Source organism: Podarcis filfolensis, assembly GCF_964270895.1.
Source record: "Podarcis filfolensis genome assembly, chromosome: 1".
In the NCBI taxonomy this organism is placed as follows: Eukaryota; Metazoa; Chordata; class Lepidosauria; order Squamata; family Lacertidae; genus Podarcis; species Podarcis filfolensis.
The window spans coordinates 69326011-69342518 of record NC_139604.1 but is presented as its reverse complement, the minus strand read 5'-3'; the positions used below and the strand labels follow the sequence as shown (position 1 = coordinate 69342518).

Genomic DNA, 16508 nt, shown 5'->3' with positions numbered 1-16508 from the left:
TGTAGCTATCATTAGCCCCTTCCCTTTCTTTTGGAGAGATTCTGCTACTCTTTTTCTTAACAGTGAGGGATAAAAGGCCACCTATGAAGTTGTAATCTGCCAGACATACTTATGCAAATATTATCTGTTTCTTTGGCTATCATAGACAAACAGCTTAGGGATTTGTGTTCCTCCTCTCCCCCCTCAAGTCAAAGAGTGCTCCTGTAACTTCAATAGTAGATTGTAGATAGAAAATGAGTTTATTAGGGTGGACGAAAAATGTTTTATGTAAGCTGGCCTGTAGTCTTTCCAATAACAAGGTTTCAGAAACCAGAGAACCATAAAATTAGGGGGAAAGCATAGAAGAGTGTCTAGTTCTACCTTCATCTATAGACAAATTGTCTTCACTTAAACTATTTCAAATCAAAGCCTGTCCAATTTCCTTTTTAAAAAAGAAAGGGGAAGGAAATTGTACAACTACCCTGGGTATCATATTTTATTATCACCCATTTTACTTAGAAAGAAGCAGTTTTTGTATATTCAACCATAACTTGCTTCTCCACGACTTACTTCTTTCTGTCCATCTTACAATGACCCTGCTACATCATTCTCCTCCTACTTTACAGCATCCTTTCAAATATTTTAAGCTGCTGTCATGTTTGCTCATAATATTCTGTCAAAGCTACATGCTCCCAGTTCCTTACAGCATATATCAGATATTACCTTTGTCCATCTTCTCTCAAATTTTGAGCTTCTTATATCTTTCTAAAAATGCATTATAAAATGGACATAATCCAGTTTAGTGGAGGATTAAACTGTCTTCAGTAGACAAGTATACCTATTCTTACACGCAGTATTTCTCTCCCCCCCCCAAATGAATTTTACTTCACACACTCCACAGTTGTTGGTTTCTATTTAGAGTGTGATTACCGTAAGTAAAACCTCAGTTATCCTTAATTATGAATTTATATGTAGTTTCATTTGTTTTCCCCTCACACTTTTCATTCCAAGATAAGTAGTTTATAGCACATGTCACATTAAAAATTATATTGCGGCAATGTACGCTTCTTCCACTTAAACATTGGACAAATGTGTTTATTAGATTATTAAGATCAACTTTCCCAAATACACATAAGAGTCTTGTATGTACAGAAGTAGGCTTCTGTTAATATATTTCCAACTAGATGGGGTTCTGTGACATAAATGGTGGCTGCACACAAGGGGCTGGTTTTTTGTTACTCTGTATGTTCCCTTATTCCCTTTGCATGTGAGGGGAGGAGTTATCAATCTTCCGTTTGTTTATAGGAACAAATAGAGGGGTTTTTTTTTGCTGTGTCCTATCAGATTCTGGTTTGATAAAGTGGCTTGTTCACAAAGTGTTTTGGACAAATTGCTGTTTGTTGAGCTCAGATGCAGCAACAAACTATAGTTTGCTGTTACATCTAAACTAGACTATGGCATCTACCTAAGCTAGCAGCTATGGGCATTGTGAGCCTTGCTTTTTAAGAAAATGGCCACAGTTAGAGCACAGAGTGGGATGTTTGGAAAGAATAAGATGTATGATTATTTGTTTGTTGGGTTTCTTTCTTTTTGCACTGTATATCACACATATTAGCTACAATCTTGCCCGCATGTTTTTTAGAAAATCTAGCTGTCTAGAAAGCCCAAAGTGCATTTTAAGAATAATGAATGATTTACCCTTCTGAAGCATCGTAATCTTCATTTTATAATGAACACACACACACAGATGCAGAATTTAGATGACCATATCTTGACTTAAGCATCTGAGATTTGCTCATACATGAATTCCCTGGCTCCTCCCTGCATGATGTGAACAATAAAGTCGGGAAGTTTCTAGTTAATAATAGTTTCAGTATTTGAAAGCATGATTTAATATCCTGGCTTGCTGCTAAGCTGGTACCAGAGTTTCTCAGTTTAGTGAAAACAGGAAACAACAATCAGGTAGAGACTTCTGGTTTAATCACATCTCATGCAAAGGGAGAAGTAAAGATTTTGTATGTGTGCATAAAACACTCATATCTTGGCTTATTAAGAGGAGATTTGATTGTTGAAATCAGGCCACTGTGATTTATTGTCAGTTAACAAACCAGGATAATAAAGCTTGTGTGAGGGTGGGGATGCGGAGATGAAACGGGTGACAGGTGAGTGTTTGGTCCCAAAATGAAGACTTGTATGTATATCCACACCCAAACATAATATTACTTACTTTAGAATTATGGAGGGTGCCTGCCTACACACTCATGAAAGGTCAATATTTTCCCCACATGAACCTTCAATAAGTTCTTCTCTCCTTCATATAGATCAATAAAACTGAGTTTATTGAGGCTGTAAACTCCCAATTTCTTTGATCATATAATTTCTTCACACTGAGAACATTCTTGTTCTCAACCTTCAAGGAAGAATGTTAACATTTAAGTGACAAAAATTAATTTTGATGGTTTAATGTTTCTTCTTCTGGGTTCTACTTTATTAAAGACAATAAGAAATCAGCAAGCTATAATTAAATCTATCCTGCAGAAGTTTTAAATGGCCAAGAACTCATTATTACTCTGACCTTTTATCTTAGGAACCAGCCTGCGCTTGTTTGATACTTTCTATTTTTTCTCCTTTTAGAATAATGTGGTCTTTTTAATAATCTGAACATTATACTTACAAATATTGCTTTTTATATGCCTATATTGACACATTGAGTCAAATTAAATTCCTGCTCCTTAGTTACTAGGGATAAAAGGTCAGTTAATTTTGATTCTCCCAGTTTCTCTTTTTCCTCCATGTTTCTGCAGCAATTTTCTTTTTTTTTTTTTAAAAAAAGCTCACCCTCAAAATTCATCAGCATTTTAATTCAAATTTCTCCCAATAAACACACGTAATCAGTTTTAACTAGTGTACACATTTTTGCAAGCAATTTTTCCCAACAGAATGCATTTTTGTATGTTATTTTAATGAATATATTCATTTTAATGCTTGCTTTCTAATACATGCATTTGTAAGCATTGCTTGATTGGAGAAGTTGCATTGGAAAATTCAAATAAGTGCAAATTTCCAAGGATGTCTGTGTTGTGGTTCTCATGTTGTTTTGGAAAGTGTCAATTTGTTAAATTCATCTTTAAATGCGAACTGAATTTAATTCCTTCACCATTTCTATTAGTTATTAAGCTATATGTGATCTGGTTATCTTATCTGATTCATGGAATGTTTTTCACGAGTATGCAAATATTAAAATTAAACAAACCGACAATATAATATTCATGCAACTTTAAGCTCTTTGCAGAGAATTAAACATTAATAAAGGGAGTATTTACACAGCAGTAGTTGCTCTCCTATGGGCTTCATTGAATAGCATTGACAGTTTTTGCAGCATGTTGAACTGTTATAGAAGGAAGTATTTAAATCACAGTAATTTATCCCAAGTTTAAGTTATTGTAATGTAATGCTGATAGTTCCTTCAGAGCTCAACTAAAAAAAACCTGTAGATATGAAGAAATCATATATCCAGTGACACCTAATCCCTAGTACTCAGGTAATTTCACCAGCTTGTTAACTCACTGTACTTTGCCACCAATATAATGGAGGCATTCTATCATAAAGATTTGAAACATAGAGCTGCAATCGATTGCTGGGCTCTCTGTGTTTTGATGGCTATCAGTACTTTACTTCTGCTTCCAGACTGTAATTAATATGTTGGCCAAAGGAATGTCTGCGTTCCATGGGACTTCTTCCCAGCCTCTCAAGTAAATATGCATACGTCAATGTAACATATAATTGAGGGCCTAATTAGTTGGAATTCATGTAATTAGCAATTGCATGGATATTTTTTAAAAAATATAACTCTATATCTCTGTCTATATTATATGTGTCTGCCTATCTTATAAGTGCGTCATAATATTGATTAGAATTTGTGGGAACAATTGTGGAAAACAAATTTAAAATTCACTGCTAATTATGCGTTAAAAGAGAACTACTTAAAAAAGATTCATAGGTGGTGTTTGACACCAAGTAAACTAGCCAAAATGTTTAGAGCAAAAAGTGACCTAAGTTGAAAGTGCAAAGAAACAGCCGGCACATTTTACCATTCATGGTGGTCTTGTAGAATAAAAGAATTTTGGGGGACAGTGTATAACGAACTTTAAAAAATGTTTAGAAGAACATTTTCCAAATACCCATGAGAAGAATGGCACCTTAAGATATTAGAATATAAAGAATTTGGCAGCATGACAAATAGATTAAGAAATAAAGATGCTAATAATTTAAAAGAGGACTGGACATTATATATAGATTATATGGAAAAATATAATAACAAGAAAATAATTGTAACCTGCTGACCAAAAATACTCAGCAGTAGAGGTTACTAAGGTAATGAAAACAACTTAGTAGAGTAAGAAAACATAGTTGAAAAGATAGCAGATAGGAAACCAGGGAAACAGTGGGAGTAAAAGTTAAGGTTTATAAGAGTCAAATAAATTGGAGAAATAAGTTATATTAATATATAGATGTCTTATATTTATGTTATTTCTCTTTCTTATTATCCTATGTATGACTGTAACAGTATGCATTGATGACATGATAAAACAGAAAAGCAATTTTTTTAAAAAAGTGTGTTAAAACTACTGAAGTTATCCATACATTATTAGCTAAATCAAAATTATAAAGATGTATTAAAGAATCAGCAGATAGCAAGAGCTATCTAGCAATTTATAAACATTTAGAAGAACCACCTTCTTTCTAAGAAACTTTATAAGAAATTTCTAAGAAGCATCTTTTAGTAAAGCACAAATGCCTTATATAAAGGTAAAATAGCAGGGGAGAGGAACCCAATCTATATTTGGCCCTTGGGAAAAGGGGGCCTTAACTCTTCTGTCCCTTGCTAAGGCTCCAGTTTGGATCATGGTCCCCACACATTCTTTTTGGGTTGGAATAAAAGCTCCCATTTGGGTTAATGAGAGCTTTTCTTCCAGTGCACAGAGCAGCTCTTCCCAGCCCCGGTAGCACCCTTGCCTCAGTTCTGTTTACTTTTTCTTCCTCTTCTTTGGCGATCACTCGTAGCTGAGTAAGATTGTCTTCCATAAAATGGTTTTAACAATGAGTCCATAAGTGACTGTGGAGGCCAATTCTGGATCCACACGTCCTTCCACAGTGGGGACATTGGTTTCCGGGCGGGAGTTGATCACGGTGTGGATTTGCCAAGCATGCCTTCCCCTTAGCATGTTTCTCCCTTGCATTCTGAGTTTGAGTGTCTTCAAAGCCCATGACACCTTTGGTAAAGGCTGTTCTCCAATTAGAACTGTTGCAGGCCAGTGTTTCCCAGTTGTCAGTGTGTATATCACATTTTTTTAGATTTGCCTTGAGACAGTCTTTAAACTTCTTTTGTTGACTACCAGGATTACGGTTTCCATTTTTAAGTTCGGAATAGAGTAGTTGCTTTGGAAGACAATGATCAGACATCCGCACAACATGACCAGTCCAGCGAAGTTGATGTTGAAGAATCATTGCTTCAACACTGGTGATCTTTGCTTCTTCCAGTACACTGATATTAGTTTGCCTGTCTTCCCAAGTGATGTGTAAAATTTTTCGGAGACACTATTGATGGAATCTTTCGAGGAGTTGGAGATGGCGTTTATAAGTGGTCCATGTTTCACAAGCATATAGTAAGGTTGGTAGTACAATAGCTTTGTAAACAAGCATTTTGGTTTCCCTGCGAATGTCCTGGTCCTCAAACACTCCGCACTTCAATCAGGAGAAAGCTGCCCTCGCAGAGGTAAGGCGATACTGGATTTCGGCATCAATGTTGGCCCTTGTGGAAATATAACTGCCTAGGTAGAAGAAGTGATCAACATTTTCTAATGTTACACCGTTGAGTTGGATTTGTGGTGCTGCAGAGGGGTTATTTTGTACTTGTTGGTGCAACACTTTGGTTTTTTGGATGTTGAGTGATAGGCCAAGCTTTTCGTAAGCTTCTGCAAAGATATTTAGGATGGTTTGGAGGTTATCCTCTGAGTGTGTGTACACTACATTGTCATCAGCAAACTGAGTAGAAATCATATTACTTTTTAAAAGCAATTGCTAATTTGCAAGAATGACTTAGTTTTGCCTTGCGATTCTTGGCTGTACCCTTCTTCCTCCTTTTAAAAATGTATTGAGCTCTAACACTATGTTTTATAGAAAACAAGCTGATGAAATCGCCTTTCAAAATTGTATCTAGTTATTCCTCTGAAAGTCCTGCTTGCTATGGAGCACACTTGCCTCTACAAATATACCCGGAGGTAGGAGGGTGTCCTTGTGCTGGCATTGTCATTTCTCCACTTGAAGTGGCCTCACATGTCCAAACATCAACTATAGTTGGGACGGCATGCTCTCTACAAGTAGTTTGTGTCTAATGGCAGCTCTGAATCCACCTCCAAGTCAGGATTGACTAACTGCTCTGAAGGTGCAAGACCAATGGTACAGGGGACAGCAGTCAGGTGCAGATGCCAAGAAATCAGTATAAAGTCCCAGCTGATAGCAGTTGGATAGATATGACAGGAGGTGAGAAGTGTGAGTCCTCCTCTGATTTTCATCAAACCCCACTGCCCCACTCCTTTGAGCTTTTGGCTGTCAAAAAGAGCCAAGAAGAGAAGCAAGGTTGAAGGTATGCAGACTTCTTTCACAACACACGCTGTTTGGGTAGCATCTGCAGTTCCAAAACCATATCCAGGAACAAGTGGGCCCCTTGTTTCTGTGTCTCAGAAGGGACATTTCCCTGGGGAACATGACACAATTGAATTACTGGATTTATAATAGTTTGATCATGCCCTGAACTCCTTTGGAGGCTTCTATGTGGGAAGGCAGATTTCTAAAGAAATGCAATGCATAATTCAATTTATTTGTGATGGAACTACATTTGAAAACAGATTACCAAGGATAAATAATATGGAAGAATGATTCCTCATTATCTTAAGTGAGCTCCACGCTGCTTACTAAACTTCCATTATAAGGGGAGAAAACTGCAATGGTCCTCCTTTGTGACCATCCTCAGCAAATGTTGTCTACTTAGAAATGCTTTCTGAGAGAATTACCAAGCCCCTTTCTGTTTACTGCCTGCTGTGCTTGAAAGAGAGCATTTGTAGCATACTTTTACCTGTGCAGTATGTAGTTTTCTGGTGACTATGACAACAGATACTTCAGTTCCGCATTCTTTTATTAATTCTAACCTAGCCTGACCACTAGACATGGGCTATGTTTTGTTTTAGATATTGATATGAACAAATGACCAACATTATTATGGAAGCTTTGCATGTACAGACCTGTTATTCAGATCCTTATTTTGGTGATGTCAAATAAAGTATGGGTGATCAACATGCTGCCTTTGATATTACATATGAACAAATGCCTTCAGTAAGGCGGGGGGGAATCGGTGATGCTTAAAATATATGTTGGTCTTGTATTATGGCTAAGTTGGAAAAATGAACTTTGTTTAAAGTGAACATGCTTTCACTTCAGATGATCTGCACTTGACCCTTGATACCTTCTCCCATTTTGAAACACTTTCTCACTTGATCTTCACTGACAATTACTTTCTAGATTAGTGGGTCCTAATTGGTGGTCCACAGATCCCAGGGGGTCCACATAACCCACCAGGCAGTCCGTGGCACATAATCCATCAACTGTCACTCATTTATAGAAGAGCCAGTGTGGTATAGTGGTTAAGAGCAGTAGATTTGTAATCTGGAGAACCGGGTTCGCGTCCCCGCTCCTCCACATGCAGCTGCTGGGTGACCTTGGGCTAGTCACACTTCTCTGAAGTCTCTCAGCCCCACTCACCTCACAGAGTGTTTGTTGTGGGGGAGGAAGGGAAGGAGAATGTTAGCCGCTTTGAGACTCCTTCAGGTAGTGATAATGCGGGATATCAAATCCAAACTCTTCTTCTGTTCTTCTTTTGTCATCCCTATTATGGTAACTCATCAACTTCAAAGTAATTTCCAGGAGTAACCTTTAACTCTCTTCTATCAACAATTAATCAACTTAAGCTTTAAAAACCAATAATTAAAATTAGCCATAATTCTAACATGGTAAGGGTGAGATAAACTGTGACACTAAAATGGATAAATTTATGGAATCTGAATTAAAGTATGTGTATTTGGTATTATAGGGAAATGTGGGAAATGAATACTTCAAAAATTCATTCACAGAGTATACCTGTTCATGGAAACAATTTTCTCCTGTTCATATGAAATATCCTTGATTATTCAACATATCTAAGACCATTCCTGTGTCCCTCTATCAATGTCAAAGAATATGGTCACTCAAGAAATTCAGTGGATAGCTGTCTCTCCACACGTTGAACTGAATTTTTCTAGGTAGCAAATTTGCAACAAGACTTCAGAAATGCCATGTAATTCCTAGCTAATGCAAATAATGGAAAATAAAGGCCATGGCCAAGGACTGTATCAACCAGAAGGGATGAACTTATGCCTTCTACATTTCATTTGCGAAATTGACAGTGCATTCTGTTTCTTTGTTTCAAAGGTGCAAGAATCTCACATTTCCAGACAGTCTTCCTGAGGTCAGCATTGTTTTCATATTTGTGAATGAAGCTCTCTCAGTGATTCTGCGTTCCATTCATTCTGCTATTGACAGGACTCCTGCTCATTTGCTCAAAGAGATTATTTTAGTTGATGACAACAGTAATAATGGTGAGTAGCATGCACCAAAGGGATGAGGTCTTACCCTGTGTTCAGTTGCAATCTTTATGCTTGATTATAACGTGGCCATTCTGTTTAGCACGAAAAACTCCCAGTGGCAAGAACGGGGAATCATCAAAGCCTGAGGATGTGCATCTTTCTGAAATATTTAAAGACTTTTCTATTCAAGCTTGCGTTGGCCACTACATGGGAGGTGTCATAGGGAGCACAAATAGTCAAACTCTCCTCTTTCCCTGTGCCTTTATACTTGCACCTGAAAGTATCGTTTTTTTGGCACTTTGGTCATTTAAGAATTACCACAAGACTGTTTTGCCACCTGAGAACCTGCTTTACTCATTGAGAATTTACTTTGTTTTACACCTAAGATGAGAAACCTGTGGCCTTCTATATGTATGCTGTTGTACTCCAGCCCCCATCAGCCCCAGCCAGCATGGTCAGGGATGATGAGAATTGTAGTCCCACTACATCTGGAAGCTCACAGGTTCCCCCATCCCTGCTTTACCCCCTCAAGTAGTTTACACTCTTGTTTTATTGAATTTTAATGTTCCTCACACTGGGAACAATGAAGGGCCGATTATAAATAATTTAAATAAACAATTATTCTGTGGCTACTGCATTGGAAATCCATTATTTGAATATGTTTTATATCTGTTGGAAAACATGCTCAGGGCAAGAATATAGGACGACCGTCTATCTCATGAACCTCCCCAAATATTAACATCACAGGTAAGGTGGATGGTGACTAGAGATGGGGGGTCTTTTTGGTTGTGCTACACAATTTTCTTGCCAGAAAGTTGCCAAGTCTGTTGCCTTTCAGTTCCACTTGAATTCTTTTCTTTCAAAATGCCCTGGCATTGGAGATCTTTTCAAGCCGTCTGTTTTTAGTTTTTATGCTGTTACAAATCTAGCTGTTCTTCTGAGTTTTTGTTTGTTATCAGTTTTTATGTTTGATTGTTTAAGCTTATTTTTAAGCAACTGGAATGTAGATGTGGGATCTCAATAACTGTCTAAATAGTTAGTAATGTTCTGGTTTGCATGTTGCTTTGTGGCCAGAAGGCAAACCTGGCAAAGTTTCAGGAAGACTTCTGGGACTTCCTTCCTTATAGCCAGGTTAATTATTATTATTCATTCATTTCTATTAATTTCATATCATTCTGTTTTTAAGAAAAAAAATATCAAAGTGGTTTACAACACATTAGAATATCAAGTAAAACAATCCAGAATAAAATGTTCCTGGAGAAAATCAAATACAAAGTATACATTCAGAGCAACATAATTAACAAGAAACTAAAATATTATCTTAAAGAATTCACAATAAAACATTATGAAGGAGGTCAGCTACAGAATGCACGTTTAACTTAGCAAAGTTAACAAAAAAATTTTTAAAACATTTGTATATATTAAAATATTGAAAATGCATAAATAGAAATAAAAAAATGATTTCAAAGGAAAACCTTACTAAAGGAAGTCGGGTATAAAATGCACATTTAAAATAGCACAATTAACAAGAGATTAAAATGTTATCATAAACATAGAACACACCTGCTGCTGTTGCTGCCAGTCTTGCCAGTGGTGGTTCATGGCGGTTGGTGGTTGGGGAAGCTCAGGCTCGATAACCTGGGTCTGCACTAAGAGACAACCAAGATGGTCTCTGGCCTCTTCAGTAGCCTCAGCTTTTGTAGCTGGAGTCAAGTCAGGGCTCTGCCCTCCCAGGCCAGGTGGAAAAAAGCCTGTAAGGTCTTCCAGGACTCACAGCCAAGATGGTTAAGACTTTGTTATTTACCCAGGAATTTTAATTTGTATAATCCCTCAGCCTGCATGGTGGTTTTAGCGGCTGTCTTTTATTATGTTTGCTTATGCTAGTGTTTAATTGTTTTGCATTAGGTTTTAATTAATTGATTATCTATGTCATTGCACAGTGCCCTGGAATCTGTTTTCTATGAAGGGTTGTATATAACTGCTATAAGTAAGGAAATAGCTTAGTTCCGGCTATGCTGCAATTTGTACATGCAGATGGTGTATGTTTCCTTTGGAGAAATCATCTTAGCAGAGCTAAGAATCAATTCTAATTGGATTGTAAAGCCATTTGCACCACTAGAACTGGTATATAAGTATGTAATAACTCTTGTTTTAATAATATGTAATGGACCTTGTTTTAATAAAATGCCCTGTATTTCTTTGACTTAGTTACTACTGCTAGTAGGTTAAGCTGATGTTACTAGTTAGCCGCTTGGCTTAACCACCAGTGAAGGAGGACATGGGTTTTGGAATTTTGTATTTGATTATTGAACACCAGCATTGTAGTAGGGGCTATGCAAAATACAGAAATGAATCTAGACCTCCTCATGCATTCAAAGAAATGTGAGAGGCTTCCAACTGGCTTAGATGCATGGACACCAGCCCCAACCCCAGCATCCCATTGGCCACTGACCTTGCCTCTCCTCTCCCAAACTTGACAGGTTGAGCGTGAAGATCTACAGGGAGATGCTAATTGCATTTAGTTGAACTCTATTAGAATCACCCACTTAGTTGAGAGCCCTGTGCAAAGCAGACGTTCTGACTGAAGGAAGGATTACAACTACATTCAACTGAACATAACTAGAATCTCCCTGCAAACCTTCACCCTCAACCCATGTAAGTTGAAAGAGGAGGAACAAGTCCACTGTCCATTGGAGCCAAGGCTGGCATCTGTTCTCCCTGCCCAGTTGGAGCTCTAACAAGTTTTTTGAGTATCTGAAGAGGGCTACAGCCTATATGCAAGGGGCTTTTATGCAATAAGGGCTGTGCAGTTAAAATGGATGTGACAGTATGAGAATAATTTTGAGGACTTTTAGTGAACTGCTGCATGACTTAGACTTGGTTACTCTTTGGCTTAACAACCATGAGCTTTTAACAACAGTTGCCTGATGCTGGTAGGAGCATAGTTTCAGGCAAGGGTTATTTGGGATGGGGTGTGTGCATGTATGTGCTGGTTACTGTAAAGCTATGTGCATCCCTTTGGTCCTGTTGCCTTGGCTACCAACATGTACCAGTCAGATGTACTAATGTTGCCAACCACTCCTTTGCATCTTTCAGCCTGTGGTCCCTCACATCACATATTAAATTTCAAGCCAGCCTCACAATGAACCGTACATATTTTGATAGATCAGCTGGAACCCACAACGTTCATATTGGATCTGCATTTTTTCTGCTCTAAGGAGCTGCGCTGCAGACGGCTTACCTTCTAGCCTGCCCTTCTGTATAACTGTTGCATGACCCCTGCTACTGCTTTTGTCGCGACCCACTCTAGAATCAGTGATGTGCATCGGATTTGGGTTTTAAAAAAAGAAAAGGAGATATGGTGGAATTAAAATGAAATAAGCCTCCTGTGCCATGCTTTTCTGCTTGCTGCTATTTTCTATATGCCAAGAAAATTTTAAAACTCAGACACTAGCAAATATAAGAGCTGAATCTAAATCCACAACCACTGGAAAGTGCTATATTTCATCAAGCCTTTGCCAAACGTTCCTTAAAACACCATCAGAGGGTATGATGGGAAGGTTATTTGCTTTCATCCATTTATCCAACAACACAGGACAGAGAATTGGGAGCATTGAGAAATTATCAGATATACAAAAAGGAGAAAGCAGGTAATGAATTAAGGAACGTTACAGAGTGCTTTGTTTGCTCCAGTGATGTGTCTAGTATAAATCTTCTCCACGGCAAGTACCTTAACATGTAGGCAGATTTTGGAGTCATTGATAACTGCCCAAATGATACATATTTGCAATTCCAGTCATGAACTGATAACACTTTGTAATTCCATCAAGATGGTTTCAGCTGACAATAGAAAATAACAATGATTCATTTAATCTTGTTTAGCATGCACCAGATTTCCAAAGATGAGTACTCTTAAGTAATACCATAACTATGAATATGTTTTTTACTTATATATATTGCCAAGCAATATGCACTCCATAGTAACTGTTCTTCTTTAGCGTTCCACTCTATCAGTGGTCCATTCCCAATCTATTGGCCTCTGTTCCTCTTTTCCTTTCAGAGAGCCCCTGCCTGCCTTAGGTGACCCTAAAAAGGATAAGGGTTATAATGTATTAAAGGCACCAATTTCAAAACAATTTCTCTGCTCTGTAAGGCTGCTGTGTAAAGTATTTGCTTTATAATTAAGTCTCGAAAATTAGGGAAATGGAAAGTTAATCCAGCAGACAATCTTTGGCAATGCATTGAAGACGTTGTCATGGCTTGCACGTTTTTGGGACTAAAGAGGGTCTCCTTTACTTTAAACAGTGATTCAGTGCCACAGGGCATTTTATTGCCTTAATCCTGAACTAAGTACAAATGCTGATCCTCCTTTATCCAAATCCATGGGTTATCCTAATCCTTTATTTAGTCCATGTTCATTTGTTTCAGTCTTGTTTGGACCAAACTACATGTGACACTAAATGAGCTTAAAGTTGAGTGGACCTTCCACCTCCCCCTCCCCCTCCCCCTCCCCCACTCAGGTGTGAGTTTAACCCTTTCCTCTGCCCTGCTCCCAGTGAACTGCTAGGCTGGCAGCGCAAGTAGATAAATAGGTCCCACTGCAGCAGGAATGTAAACAGCATTTCCATGTGCTCTGGCTGCAATCAGAGTGTCCTGTTGCATCAGAAGCAGTTTAGTCCAGCAAGCCACATGACTTGGAAAGCTGTCTGTGGACAAATGCCGGCTCCCTCGGCCTGAAAGCGGAGATGAGCGCCACACCCCATAGTCTATTTTGACTGGACATAACTGTCCAGGGGTCCTTTACCTTTTTACCTTTACCTTTGTTGTTGGTAATAGATAGTGATCCCATAATTACAGTGATGATGTTAAAGCTATGGCAATTGGCACTATTTAATGTTTGGGAAATTAAAAACAACAGCAGCAGCAGAATAAATTCTTTCCTGTGTTTGCATTGCTATCCGTTCTCTCAACAATAGCATTAGATTATCAGTCACACCATAATTCAGTCTTCTGTAAACTTTTTTGAAGTTGCATTTGTTACGTGTTAGTTGAGGACAGAACTTACACTTTAATGATGTCTTAAGACTCAGTATAAAATTAACAGTATATGCGTGTACATATCAAATTTCTTTACATTTATCTTGAGAAATATAAGCAGCAGTAGCTTATTCATTCACTTCAGCATATGTCAAGCAAATTAACTGTGATTTTTGCTAAGCTCCAGTACAGTTTTTCTAAGTTTCCAATTATATTTTAGAAGCCCTCAATTAATCTCCTGCAAAGCCTTCATTCCTATTTTTTTTTAAAAAACACACGTTTGAAGTGGAAAAAACTGTGAAGATGTCACTGCATCTATGTCATTTGAGCAGTAGATTTTTAACACAAAGCTTGGATCTTCTCATTATTGAAGCAACTTAGAGTGCATTATGTTAGCATTTCACCTGTCAGCTTTTCCTTATGAAATTGGGTAAGCAGAATCTGAAAATTAAAAATGTTTCATCTATGTTTGAAAAGGTTTGTATACATTTTTACCCTTTAATCCCCCAGTTTTGTACATTGTGTGTCAGAAATGAAAGTTTATGCTGGGCTGTTGATTATATGCCACTGTCAGTAATACCCTAGCCAATCAGGCGTGTTCTTATTACCACATTAATCATAACTGATAACCCAGTTGAAAACATATCACTTGGAGATAAATCACATTGAGAGGGCTGGCTAAGACTGATTAACTAAGTACAATTGTCAATTTTTAAACACACACAATGTAACTACTGTTTTTAGCTTTCATTTTATCATATCCCACACACCCCACACCTAAAGTGAGGTATATTCATTCTCAACCTAACAGAACTCTTGTCAATCCAGTTCCTGAGCCTTGGGAGCAAGGGAGCTAAACTCAGAGAAGTCACCACTGAATGAACCAACATTTAGGCAGAATCACTTTGTTTACTGCTGAGTTTAGATCACACAATATACTATGGTGTATCAGGGCAGGAATGAGCCTAGGCTCCCCCCAAAATATATGTTCCCTTTTCTCATTTCCCTCCACCATTGCTGTATATAAAAGATCAGAAGTTTTCACTTCTGATGTTGATTAACGGCAGTTGAGCATTATGTTCAAATCCTAAACTGTGGGGTAATCTTAGCTATAGTTTGTTGAAATAAACCAACCTCATAAATCACAGATTGCAGCCACATTAGTTGATGTTTGGAGGGGAGGGGGTATGTAAGTGCAGTAGAAGACCAGCCTTCTTCCCCTCATTATAAACCATGGTTTATTGTAACACCTGAATATAAAGGCCCTCTGGAAACACTCCTCAACCCCATGTACCATAGGAGCCAATTCCTAGGGGCTGTGGGGGGTTTGGCCCCCACAATAAAATACCGTATTTTTCGCTCTATAAGATGCACCAGACCATAAGACGCACCTAGTTTTTGGAGGAGGAAAACAAGAAAAAATAATATTCTGAATCTCAGAAGCCAGAACAGCAAGAGGGATCGCTGCACAGTGATCCCTCTTGCTGTTCTGGCTTCTGGGATAGCTGTGCAGCCTGTATTCGCTCCATAAGATGCACACACATTTCCCCTTACTTTTGGGGATGGAAAAAGTGAGTCTTATAGAGCAAAAAATACGGTAATTGAGGAGGCTGGGCCCCCACAAAGTTGATGGGCATTCCCATTCAAATGGTGTGTGTGCACTGTATCATGTGATCAGTTATGTGGGGCGGGGCTTACCTGGGTCCCCACAACATTTTATTCAAGTTGGCACCCCTGCCGTGTACCTAACTTTAGAGCTGGAGCAGAGCTGAGGCTCTTACCAGCTACACAGGCTAGAGAGATATCTTACAGATTTTATAGAAAGGGATTGTGCCTAAACTTAGCTTACTTGAGAAGAGAGCTTCTCTGACCAAGTTCAGAGAAATAGCTTTCGCTATTTCCTTTGCTCCAAGATTCAGAAGCTTTTCTGAGCTTTTCCCTGTAGCAGTAGCTCAAGGGATGGCATTGTTCTTTAAAACCTTAAAAAATGGTTTTGGATACTTTTTCACAGCTCTGTCTGAGTTATGATTAATTTCCAGGTCTAGGACAAAAAAAGAAAAGAAAAGATGAATTTATTTAGGGCCAGTTCACCGAGAAATAGAACTGCATTTTTATAATACTGAAATTGGAAATTTTGACGGTTTCAGCTCAGCTGTGCCATTTGGCCCAATTCTTTCAATTGTTTATTGCAAATGTGCTGCTTCCCATCCAGGTTTAAAACATCACGTCATGACTCCTTTCATATACAAATGCTTTTAAATATCAAGCAGATTCCAAATTCAGTCAAGGTGAGTTTGTCTGTTGCTACTGACATCCCATTAATGGAACATCTCTCACACACATGCCCTTTCTGAACTGTTGCTTTCCCCCTTCCTGAAACCATTCTGAGCAACCCCCTCTCTTCTGTCTTGGACCCTGTATGGGCTTGCAATTCTTTTGAAAATTTATGAGCAGTAAGGATGAGCAAAGTTGCTGAAAGTCATAATTACATGTTTCAGAAGATGTATTTGACAAGCTTCTAATGCTGGGGTGCAATATGAATTGAAAACTAATCTTAACAGTTCCCTCTCTCTTTCTCTGGAGACCTCTCACAGAGCTACAATTCTGAGCACCATACAGTTCGCGGAATTTTTTGGGGGAAGCATTGAGTATTAAAATAGTATGAGAGTGCTTTAAATGTATCGTGTGGATGTGTCCAAAGTCTTTTTTTAAGTCTGCTGTCTTATATACGTTAAAGAGGCCATAGGCTAAGGGGATAGCTAACAGAGTTTGTTAAGAAAAGCTGTTGTACTATTGGCTGCTTGGCATGGGAAG

At 38.2% G+C, this 16508-nt stretch overlaps 1 protein-coding gene across 2 annotated transcripts in view; it reads left to right on the top strand.

Moving 5' to 3' along the window:
• The window catches only part of GALNT18 (polypeptide N-acetylgalactosaminyltransferase 18), a 354194-nt gene that overhangs the window by 224006 nt on the left and 113680 nt on the right, over window positions 1-16508 (top strand). For both annotated transcript variants that reach the window (XM_083598809.1, XM_083598808.1), the window contains one exon: window positions 8503-8669. In XM_083598809.1, the coding sequence (XP_083454935.1) occupies window positions 8503-8669 (167 nt within the window). The remainder of the gene's footprint in view (window positions 1-8502; window positions 8670-16508) is intronic.